This window comes from Phyllobates terribilis, unplaced genomic scaffold, assembly GCF_046119375.1.
Source record: "Phyllobates terribilis strain yellow unplaced genomic scaffold, ASM4611937v1 Scaffold_5__5_contigs__length_657084704, whole genome shotgun sequence".
NCBI lineage: Eukaryota > Metazoa > Chordata > Amphibia > Anura > Dendrobatidae > Phyllobates > Phyllobates terribilis.
Window position 1 is genome coordinate 491,468,638 of NW_027362765.1, and position 12,549 is coordinate 491,481,186.

A 12,549-nucleotide genomic window follows, 5' to 3' on the forward strand; every position below is an offset into this window, starting at 1 on the left:
AGTGTTCACTTTTGGCCATATAGTATACTGCAGTCATAAATCATTGAACATGTGTATCTACAAAACAGAAAAGGCTTGTGGACATATAAGCATACCTGATATTGGTGGGCTGACCAGGTATGGCACTGCATGGAGGAAGAACACAACGCCAAGGGCTGATGATAAGCTGGATGTACCTACAACATCTCCAGTCACAACAGGAATCAGGGCAACGTAGGCTCCATCAAAATAACCAAATGTAACAGAGAAAGGCACAAGGAGTTCAAAGCACCTAAGAATTGGAAGGAAAAGGCAGCTAAGACCGTCCAGTCCCACGGCAATGAGGTAGCATGTGTATCGGTGCTTCTTCAGAATTCTGAAAGAAATGGACATTTCAATATATATCAAAATCTAAATATCGTATTTATGAAAGTTGAAAGGCTCTTGGACATGATGCCATTTTCTAGCTTTTAGATCTTTAGATTAATATATTATATTAGAGAAATACAAAAACATCAATTATGTAATACATTATTACAATTGAAATAGAAGTAAAAAAGGGTTGTACAGGATTAGGGCTCATTCAGACGTCAGTTTTTCTCATGTAAGTTCTGACTGTGCCTTTCATGGACAGATCTCCTACCTATTTTAATCTATGTTGCTGGTCATAAGTCCATGTATTTTTGGGGACAGAACGGTCTGCACCGAAACATGACCGATTTTGATCTGAGTTACCGATCAAACTCACTAATAATAGTCCATGGGTAAGTCTAAAAAAATAAAATCTGACAGCACTTGGATGCAGTTTGTGTGTTCTCCATTTTTCACTGATGTGATATATCTTTTTCTGGTAGGTCCGCTCCGTAACCCACCTGAAATAGTGCTTAAAGAATGCTAAGAAGAATGATCATATCATATGCACTGCAATGTTCTACGTGCTGTTCATATGCTCAGGCTTTTGAGCTTCTTTTAACCACTTCAGGCTTTGAAAGAAGCAAAACAGTTAAAAGAAGTCACCTGGCCATTCTTCAGGTGAAAAAAAGTTAAAGGGATTGCCCACTACCCATCTGAATGCCTAGGTTTCCACCCAGTAAAATAATATAAAAACACCGATACTCACCTCCGATAAAGGCGCTCTTCCTGCGGTGTTGGCACTGACTCTCCCGGGGCTCACGTGACATTGTTAAGCGATCCCTGTGGCCAATCAGCGCTGGCTTCACTCTCTCCTCCTTGTGACAAATCAAGACATCCAGAAGAAGTGAGAGAGAAGCCGCAGCTGATTGACCGCAGAGATCGCGTGACATAATGTGACGTGATCCCCAGGAGAACCATTGCCGACACCAGAGGGGAGTATAAGAGTTATTATTTTTTGGGGGGAAAATTATGTGGATTCAAATAGGGTTGTCAAAGTAGCAAACAACTCCTCAAAATAAAAAAAATAAAAAAACACTGAAGTAACCTACGAAAAGATGCCTAGGTTCACATGTCCTGTAATGATCCATTGGAGCGGGGCCAACAGTAAGCCGTTGGCACAAAAGTTGTGCAGACACAGCTTTAGGCCATTTTTAAAAAACTGATCCACTTTTTTAACATTGACAGTTTATCAAAAAAACGGACAAGACTATATTTTTGATTGACATATTGGCAAACCAAAATAAATTATTAACATTGTCTTCAGCCCATCATTCTGATATGAAGGAATTAGATGCACTCACTCTAAAATAATGACAATTCAATTTATCAAAATAATCTGTACAAGTTTCTCCGGACGCTGGAAGAAAACAGCTGTGTGTTTTGTTTTTTTCTTACAACCTTTAAATAATGAATGAAAACTATTAAAGAAAGACTATATGCCAAAAATAAGAAGAAAAACTCAGATACAAAATTTGTAATTTCATCAATTAAAAATAGTTATAGCTGACAATGTAGCTGATCCTGAGCGATGGCATGTATACCATTTCTGGGCACTAGAGGGCACCGTCTTACTGCATAAACATTAATTGTTAATGACTTTCTGATAAGAAAAAAATACAGTAAATGAGCGCAAAACATTTTACTATATTAATTTTCCTTATTGAAAACAGAAACCTGATATTTTGGGGTCATTATCTTAGTTTGATATAGACAATCCTTTTTCGCAGACACTTGAATTAGCATACATTATTTTCTAAGCTAGAATCAGCACGCAGTGAACCCGACAAGTGCCAGAGACCACCACTAGGAGGCTCAGTTGGCCATGTGTGCTCCAGGACCATCAAAGTAGGAGCCAAACCTTCAGAGCAAATCTTCATTTTAGAACATAAAGTTACTGAATATTGGGGCTGGCAATTTAGGGATGCTTTAGTCCCACACCAGGGTCCAACTAGGACTGACCGGGACTCTCCTGGAAATGTCCAATTGTGGTGGGGTTTGAGTAAACTCTGCTTCTTTCGACCCAGGACTGCTTCTGAAAAATGAGGTCAGTTCCTGCAAATTGGGGACAATTGGCATATATGCTCTATGTAAAACTAAAGAAATTTCTCTTAGTAAAGTGTCTCTTTACCACTAGATGGCACCACATCCATATGACTTTCCTGATCTAATTTTTATATTTTGGATTATGCTTTGGAAACAATTGGATAGAAATTTGCCAACAAGAAGATGGTCAGAAGCTGTAGGGTATAGGGTGAACTTGGCAATACACAGAGTCAATATTCAAGTGTAACCTTCGTTTTAGGTTTTTATTTCAGAAATCAATAGTACACAAGAAAATAAGTAACTTTGTAATATATCTTATCAGAGAAATCTTCTCTCTCCTTCTGGACAGATCTTTCTCTCTCAAATCATTGATATAATCTGTATTCAGTGAAGATAGATCTTCCTATTACTAAGATATGAGATGACAGTTGGTGCTTTTAAAATTCTATGGAGACGGGAGGAGCTAGAAACAGACAGACATTCCGAAGCAAGTTCTCTTGAAGCGACAGTTATAGTTCTCCATAGAAGTTTATAATCACCAACTGTCATCTCCTATCTCAGTAATGAGAAAATCTGTGTTCACTGAAGACAGAGTTTACCTGAGAATTAAGAATTCTGAAAATGAATGATCAGCCCAGAAGGCGAAAGAAGCGGATTTATCTTAGTAATACATCTTACAAGTTTCTTATTTTCACATGAACTACTGATTTAAAACGACGGTTGCATTTTAAAGATCAGTAAATTTATCATGATCTTCAATTTTAAGAGTTGCCATTTTTATTCTCACATTTCTTTATCTGGCACATATCTTATCCAAAGAGACATAACTTGAGTACACTTTGCAATTAAAGGGAATCTGTCAGTAGGATTGTCCCTCCTAAACCATCTATATGGGCATGCAGGTCATAGGAAGCTGAATATCTTGATACCTTGATATCAGTAATCCGATGTTTTATTCCAGAAAAACCCATGTTTTTTTTATATGTAAATGAGTTGTTAAGACCTATGGGCTGGAAATAGATCTCCCTGAGAATCTGCCTCCAGAGATTATTGTAAATTAAATAGGGCATTACCAGCATGAGACATGTAGATCAGGAAAGCAGGATGTCAGTCAATACATGTCTCACACTGGTAATGCTTCCTTTCATTTACAATAATCTCTGTAGGCAGATTCTCAGGAAGATCTATCTCCAGCCCATAGATCTTAACAGCTTATTTACATATTAAGAAAAATGGGGATTTCTCTGGAATAAAGCATTGGATTGCAAATATCAAGGTATCATTTTATTCAGCTTCCTATGATTTACGTGCCCATATAGACGGCTCAGGAGGGTTGATCCTACCGACAGAGTCCCTTTAATTTAATTATGCGAGGTTCTGATCACAGTAGTATTATCCTTCCCATTCAATGTGCAGCAATGATAGCTAGGGTGACCAGATGCCAGCAAATCATGGCAGACTCTACTGACCTATAATGGAGTCCATCAAGTAAGGGTGCCATTTCATAGAATGGTAACCCAAGTTGCATACCTGACTGAAAGCAAGTAACACCAGTGTGAATGGAGTCTTCACCATTAGATACTTGTGGGGTTATTTAGTTTTGGATTGTTTTTGGGAGGAGGTGGATAGAAGAAGGGGTCCAATGGATGAGATTCATACATGACACAAAGCAACTTAATATGATATTGTGAACCTGTAAAGGATCTATAACTATGTAGCCAGTCTGTAGTCTAAAAGAAACTAAAGTGAATTACCTTCTGTCCGTCAACCATCCGAAGGTGATGTTCCCGACAATGTCTATGACGCCCAGTATGGACATCAGGAAGGCCGCTTGTTGGTGGCTCACACCAACACTAAGAGCATAAGGCACAAGGTAGACAAACGGAGGACTGCATCCATAAGCGAGAAATAAGAAGGATATGGCGAGAATGATGAAGTTTGGCTTCAGCAGAAAGCTGTACTCCTTTTGAGAGCAGTAGCACAGGCTCTTGTGAGTGCAGTCCTGGCTCAGAGGTGGACATTTGGAAGAAGGAATGCTGCTTTGGTTTGGCTCCTTTGGACTATGCTCCTGCTTTAGTGAATAGTGCGCAAAGTCCTCCTTCAGGAGTATAGGCCGCATTAAAGCACCACATACACAAAGGTTGGCAACAAAGCCGCCAAGAATGAGTAAAGCTCCCCGCCAGGAAAATTGTTCAATTAGCATTTGTACCACAGGGGCCAATATAAAGGTGCCAATCCCACTGCCGGACATGGCAATGCCATAAGCCAAGGCTTTCCGCTTGTCAAAGTACTTTCCCACCATGGCAATAGCAGGGCTATAACAAAGTGCAAATCCAACACCTAGAAAAAAAAACAAATCAATTATTTAGTACAGTAGAAAGAAATTAATTAATTACATTATCAGTTTGGTATTATAGACCAATATTGCTTAATATAAATTAGTAATATAATATCGCTGGTCACATAGCTATGTGAAGGGGTCAAATCAAGACACGGGTCACAAAAGGATAATGCAATGGTGTAACATTCATAGCAGTTACCTGTTGCTGCCTCTAGGGGGAGCTCACAGCTAATAGATTCCTGAAGTTCCCATTGAGATCAATACTATATGTGCAGATAGCCCCAAACATTTGAATTTGTGTTAAATAAAGATGGTATATTATTTTTTTCACAAGACAAAATGGCAAGTACAATTGTTTTATGAAATCTTTATGATGACACAGCGTAATGCCTTTATAGCAATGAAAATGCATTTTCTCTGCGATACAATGATTGTGCTGGGAAAGTATATCATTTTGTTAGCCAGTAGATGGAAAAATATTTAGATTTGAGAGTCCTCAGCGGTTGATACCTTTTAATGGCTAACTGAAAAGATGGTAACAAGTTGCAAGCTTTCGAGACTATGCAGGTCTCTTCATCAGGCTCGTATAACATAAAATCTGAAGAGTCACATCTGCAATGATTGTGTAGATACTCTAACCATCAGGTTATACTTCACTATAATAATCAATATGATTGTGGGACTCCTAAAGTGATATATACTTTACTATGTTTACCTGCTATACCAAGGTTCGCTAATGGATCCATCCAATTATTACATTAGGATATTACTAGTGATGAGCGCCAGTGCTCGTTACTGGGCTTTTCTGAGGGTGCTCAAGTGAGATGTTCGCGTCCCCGCGGCCATATGTTTCACAGCTGTTGAACAGCCACAAAACATGCAGGGATTGGTTGTGCGTGTCAGGCAATCCCCCCATGTTTTGTGGCTGTCTACCAGCCGCAAAACATGCGGGCGCGTGGACTCAAACATGTCACTCGAGCACCTGCGATACTCAGTGCATACCTACCCGAGCACCCTCGGCAAACCTCAGTAACGAGCACTTGCGCTCATCACTAGATATTACGTAACTGGCAAAGCTGAAAAACGCACTTTTAACATCATCTATCCACTTACAAGTTCACTGGCTCGGACCATTATGTAAAAATCCAAGTAACGACCTGCGCTCATATTGGAACATTAAAAAAAACTTTTAAAAATAGACACAAACGCCGTGAGCAGTGTGTTGATGCAGGTGGCTTGGGATGCACATTTTTCCTTTGTAAACGTTTGGCAGTTTTCCATGCAAAAACAATAGTAATGCCAGATTATTAATACTATCCTCTAGGAGACCAAAATCTAAGCTTTTAATACTGCAGCTATTCTAGGCTAATAATGGATGTTATTATTCGTGTTTCCATTTAGCAAGTGAAAAAAGCTAATTTAAGCCAACGGTTATTTGGCAGCTGTTTCTAGACTTATGTGTTGTTAGGTTAGTTATGGCAATGTATGCTGTATGTTACACGCACGCCGCCTAAATTCAGATAGGGGCGAGACCGGTTACATGAATTCGTTGGAATCCTGGTGGAACCATTACTCAGGGTGACCATGGCTGCAGCTTCTCTCAGGCACACGATAGATTCAGTTGCTGACCAGACACATCTGACAAGAGTCTTCATAAACGGTAGAACAATAACATTTAATGAGGCACGGCCAGTGCAATGCAAATGTCTCTTTGAGCAACAGGCTCCAGTAATAACAGTACAGTCTCCTTTGCAGCACAGCAGTACACAGTTTATTATCCGGTAGCACAGTACAGCACAGTTTTAATGCATACACAACCACAGGCTTTTCCTTCACAAGGACTCAATAGTACACAGCATTCTTTATTCTGCATGGAGATGAAGATGGGGGGGGGGGGGTGTGATGAGGGAGATGATCTCTATGACAGGCTTCCTTCCAGTCCTTATCTTCCTGGCCGATAATACTCCACACTGTTAGGTCAGGGAGTCTAACTGACCTTTGTTTAGCTTCCCTCCTGACCTGGATTCTGTTCCCTTGACTTCTGTGAGATACAGATCATAAGCCACCTTTCTCTTCGGCTCTGGCCAGACAGTAAACAACTTCCCCACACTCCCCCAGGGGCTCTGCTAAAACTCTCCCCTTCTCTTGTGACTGTGTTAACCCCTCGACTTGCTGGATGCTTCTGGAGCACGACACTTCCTGTCTCCTGTGCTTGTGTTAATTTTAATAGTTGCTGAATGCTTTTAAAGCAACAACACTACTTCTGCATGTCACACTCTGCAACAGCACTACTTCTGCATGTCACACTCTGCAACAGCACTACTTCTGCATGTCACACTCTGCAACAGCACTACTTCTGCATGTCACATATAGGTAAAATGTTTTGCTGCTTCCATATTCTGTACATTTCAGGGGATTGAATTGTGCAAATTGTCTCTTCACAAGATCTCACACTTTGCACAGACGAGGGGCAGTACCCCCAAACACAGTGTCTGCAAATTGAGATTCTGGTTTTGGCTTTAATCCTAAATCATGTGACAAGGCTCAGTAGAGAGTCGATATTGACTTTTAGGATTGCTACTTTCTATAGGTGGTGCTAGAGTTCTAGTCCTCTTCCTCTCTGAAGAGACAATTTGTATATTTCCCAGAAAAAGCATTGCGGCTTAAAAGTCTCCTCACCTCGGCATGTCAGGCTTGATATGTCACTCTCTGCAAGGAGAAATGCTATCCTTTGGTTCCAGGTGATTGAATTAAAATTAACCACAAACTGAAGCATATTAGGTAGTTTCAGTTTTCATCTAAGCCCCAACAAACCAGATGAAGGGCACGAGCCACAACAACTTGACCTAACAACTGAGTGCAAGCCCAACTCTCAAAATGTCAAGATATATGAAGATATATCTAAGTATAATAGCAGAACAAATGTGCAAACATTTCACCACTTTTCATGTAATCGTTCAGTAGATTTGAAAAGCCTGAAGCATCGGCTCAAATCAAGGACACAAGCTGTTATGTCTTACTCAGAAAGACTGCAGCATTTCAGAGAAAACATCGTTTGGAAATGAAGCGGCATGTGGAGAAGACTCAAGGGTACGGCTTACATGCTGGATTCTCATGGCTCTACTTGAATGAAAATGCTGCTGTGTGTGGTGAAATGTGCTGGCCTTCTCTTTCCACCTCCCCCCTTTTCACCAGATATCGTTGGCTAAATTTGCACCTTTATTTTTTTCGCCCTTGTACACCAGGATAAGGATCAGGGGTGCCATGCATACCAGGATAGGGATGAGGGGTGCCATGCATACCAGGATAGGGATGAGGGGTGCCATGCATACCAGGATAGGGATGAGGGTGCCATGCATACCAGGATAGGGATGAGGGGTGCCATGCATACCAGGATAGGGATGAGGGTGCCATGCATACCAGGATAGGGATGAGGGGTGCCATGCATACCAGGATAGGGATGAGGGGTGCCATACATACCAGGAGAGGGATGAGGGGTGCCATGCATACCAGGATTAGGATGAGGGGTGCCATGCATACCAGGATAAGGATGAGGGGTGCCATGCATACCAGGATAGGGATGAGGGTGCCATGCATACCAGGATAGGGATGAGGGGTGCCATGCATACCAGGATAGGGATGAGGGTGCCATGCATACCAGGATAAGGATGAGGGGTGCCATGTATGCCAGGATGGGGATGAGGGTTGACATGCATACCAGAATGGGGATGAGGGCCACATATGATAGGAAGGGGGGGCATATATACCAGGATGGGGGATATTAACAGAATTGGGGGACATTACCCCTATACCAGTGTCAGCAGCAGACCCCCTCCCCCTTAACAGTGCATTGTGACCACATTTTTTGCTTAATTTTTTTTTCTATTTTACTCCTCTAAAACCTAAGTGCGTCTCATGGTCCGCTGCGTCTTATAGTCCAAAAAATACGGTATATTGCGCTGTAAATCTTTTGGGTGAATATGGTATAAACTATTCTGAATATACTGACACAGACCATCATTTACAATGTTTTGCCTTGTGTACATAACCAATTCTTTCAAGACGACCATCTTAAAATGAAATGTATCTGAGAGTTCATATTTATAATAATTTGGGTTGAGATAATGTGGCATGTACCGAACAGACATCGCAAGAGATAGATGACACTGACCGTGCTGCAATGTATGTAATCATTAATTTCGTACCAAATAAATGGAGTCTGTACTATGTTCCTTTTTACAACACAAATGACTGCAAGACTGAAGAAGTGATATTACATTTACCTTCTAAGAAGTTATGTAAAAGAGATGGGCTTCCTTGTAGATCTTACCTGTGATTACTCCTAGGGTGAGGTAGAGATACTCCAGGCTTGTTGCAAATGAACTTAGGATTAGTCCCGTGGAAGCAAGAAGACCACCAAGAATGATTCCCATTTGACAGGAGACATGATTGCTCACATAACTTCCCAGAGGGGCTGTAAAAGGAGATATAATCAGTCAAACCTTTATAAGGATGTTATCAGAAGATTACCCAGTATTGCCTACAGATGCCACAAAGAGGCATTTTTTTTTCATTTGTACCAGTCTCCCATGGTTCTGTGAAGCTACCAGTGATAGTGAGATGGACAACTCTGGTCTAATTAGTTTAATTGGCAGTAATAGTGTATGTGCACACAACGTCTCTTAGACGCCAGCTTACCAGCATCGTTTTTGAAGCAGAAGCTGAAAATGTCAACTGAAGCATCTTTTCCATTCTCTTTTGTGGTGGAAAAGACGTACAACCTAGTGAAGAATGGTCAGGTCACTTTTAGATGCTTCATGGCTTTTGAAGCCCTAAGTTGTTAAAAGAAGTAACAAAAAGATGAAACATGTGTACAGCAAGTCATTTTGATGCTTGATGCTTTTGCTCACGTTTTGAGGGTTTTTGCACATGTACCATCACTATCAAAGCTTCAGACATGTAAAAAAGTTTTGTGAAAGTGCAGCTACTCTCAGTGTAAACTATACTGACCACAAACTTGGCAGATATCAGTAATACAAATGAATGCAGTAAACTATGTAATACACTGCTCAAAAAAATAAAGGGAACCCTCAAATAACACATCCTAGATCTGAATGAATGGAATATTCTCATTGAATACTTTGTTCTGTACAAAGTTGAATGTGCTGACAACAAAATCACACAAAAATCATCAATGGAAATCAAATTTATTAACCAATGGAGGCCTGGATTTGGAGTCACCCCCAAAATTAAAGTGGAAAAACACACTACAGCCTGATCCAACTCAGATGTAATGTCCTTAAAACAAGTCAAAATGAGGCTCAGTATTGTGTGTGGCCTCCACTTGCCTGTATGACCTCCCTACAATGCCTGGGCATGCTTCTGATGAGGTTGCGGATGGTCTCCTGTGGAATCTCCTCCCAGACCTGGACTAAAGCATCTGCCAACTCCTGGACAGTCTGTGGTGCAACGTGATATTGGTGGATGGAGCGAGACATGATGTCCCAGATGTGCTCAATCGGATTCAGGTCTGGGGAACGGGCGGGCCAGTCCATAGCTTCAATGCCTTCAACTTGCAGGAACTGCTGACACACTCCAGCCACATGAGGTCTGGCATTGTCCAGCATTAGGAGGAACCCAGGGCCAACCGCACCAGCATATGGTCTCACAAGGGGTCTGAGGATCTCATCTTGGTACCTAATGGCAGTCAGGCTACCTTTGGCGAGCACATAGAGGGCTGTGCGGCCCTCCAAAGAAATGCCACCCCACACCATTACTGACCCACTGCTAAACCGGTCATGCTGAACGATGTTGCAGGCAGCAGATCGCTCTCCACGGCGTCTCCAGACTCTGTCACGTCTGTCACATGTGCTCAGTGTGAACCTGCTTTCATCTGTGAAGAGCACAGGGCGCCAGTGGCGACTTTGCCAATCCTGGTGCTCTATGGCAAATGCCAAGCGTCCTGCACTGGTGTTGGGCTGTGAGCACAACCCCCATCTGTGGACGTCAGGCCCTCATACCACCCTCATGAAGTCGGTTTCAAACCGTTTGTGCAGACACATGCACATTTGTGGCCTGCTGGAGGTCATTTTGCAGGGCTCTGGCAGTGCTCCTCCTGTTCCTCCTTGCACAAAGGAGGAGGTAACGGTCCTGCTGCTGGGTTGTTGCCCTCCTATGGCTCCCTCCACATCTCCTGGTATCTGCTCTATGCTCTGGACACTGTGCTGACAGACACAGCTACCCTTCTTGCCACAGCTCGCACTGATGTGCCATCCTGGATGAACTGCAATACCTGAGCAACTTCTATGGGTTGTACTGTAGACACCGCCTCATGCTACTGTACCTCTAGGGGTGAGAGCAATGACAAAATGAAAAAGTGACCAAAACAACAGCCAAAAAGGATGAGAACAGAGAAATGGTCTTTGGTCACCACCTACAGAACCACTCCTTTATAGGGGGTATCTTGCTATTTGACTATCATTTCTACCAGTTGTCTGTTCCATTTGCATAACAGCAGGAGAAATTGATTCACAATCAGTGTTGCTTCATAACTGGACAGGTAGATTTCACAGAAGTGTTATTGACTTAGAGTTACATTGTGTTTAAGTGTTCCCTTTATTTTTTTGAGCAGTATATATCATTTCAGAGATATCTTCTTTCCATACTTATGAACCATTTCTTCTCCTTCTGCTTTGAGAACTTATCATTCACTGTGAAAAACAGCTCAAATTCATCTTGCTCAAGGCAAGACAGGCTGCTTGCACAGTGAGATATCAGGTTGCACCTCCTATTAAAACCTATGGAGAGGAGAGGGAGGAGGAAGAAGAAAAAAGGATGAGGAGGTGGAGAGAGAAGCAAAGAAACAAATTATGCAGATTTTAGCTAGCTTATCCCAGTGCTGGTTTCACAGCTACACTGCTCAGTTATGCTGGATAATTTCCACATGGCTTTTGCTGCTTCCTTCTGTGTGCTACCAAAGGGGAAGAGAGCAGGAATCCTTCTGTGTTTAGTGTATAAGAGACATAACAGCTTATCTCCTTCCACTAGTTCAAGGGTCAGTGACATATTAGCGATAGAGCCTACAGATGGTAAACTGGTGAAAAATACAGGATACTAGTAATATAATGGTCAGAAATAATGTTATTCCTCATGTACAAACACACACAACAGTTTATGTGAAAAGTTACTTCAGAGTATAGTTCCCCTTCAAGTTAAACCAATGCAAAGCCTGGCAACTGACCTACTTGCTATTTCATTGCGTCTGTAGATTGCAAGCTTTTTAAGCAATGCCTCTTAAACATAGTTTATAAGATTAGTATTTTTCATCGGAATTTTCTTTGTTTCATGAATCATTTAGAATCCCATTCAAGAGCAGGAATAAAAGGTGTAGGCCACAGGGAAAAAAAAAGTTAAAATGGCATCCCCTTCCTAAGGGTCATTCATGTCATCTCAGAAGATTACATTACTTAATTCTATCACACATTTCATAGATTAGCATCACCTTAGTTAACCAGTTTACTGCCCGTGCCCTGTATCTAAATTAGTTGATCAAAGCAAAGTGGCTCTATGCCCCTCTCAGAACCCAGGGCACAGGCCCGTGGGCATCCTCGTAGCTGGCTCTGTACACCAATATCTGCAGGAGAAAAAAGTGGTTGGATTTTTTGAGTGAATCCCCTCTTCCAATTGGAATGAGATGATAGACAGTGCCCACAAAAAAAAACAACTTGTATCCTTGTTGTGGGTTTTTCAGGGTTTTTCATTGGGGCTCAATT

At 41.6% G+C, this 12,549-nt stretch overlaps 1 protein-coding gene across 3 annotated transcripts in view; it reads right to left on the reverse strand.

Annotated features, from left to right (window-relative positions):
- The window catches only part of SLC16A12 (solute carrier family 16 member 12), a 121,896-nt gene that overhangs the window by 7,946 nt on the left and 101,401 nt on the right, over window positions 1–12,549 (reverse strand). For all 3 annotated transcript variants that reach the window (XM_073685528.1, XM_073685530.1, XM_073685529.1), the window contains 3 exons: window positions 9,108–9,251; window positions 4,191–4,776; window positions 96–355 (listed from right to left, as the gene is read on the reverse strand). In XM_073685528.1, the coding sequence (XP_073541629.1) occupies window positions 96–355; window positions 4,191–4,776; window positions 9,108–9,251 (990 nt within the window). The remainder of the gene's footprint in view (window positions 1–95; window positions 356–4,190; window positions 4,777–9,107; window positions 9,252–12,549) is intronic.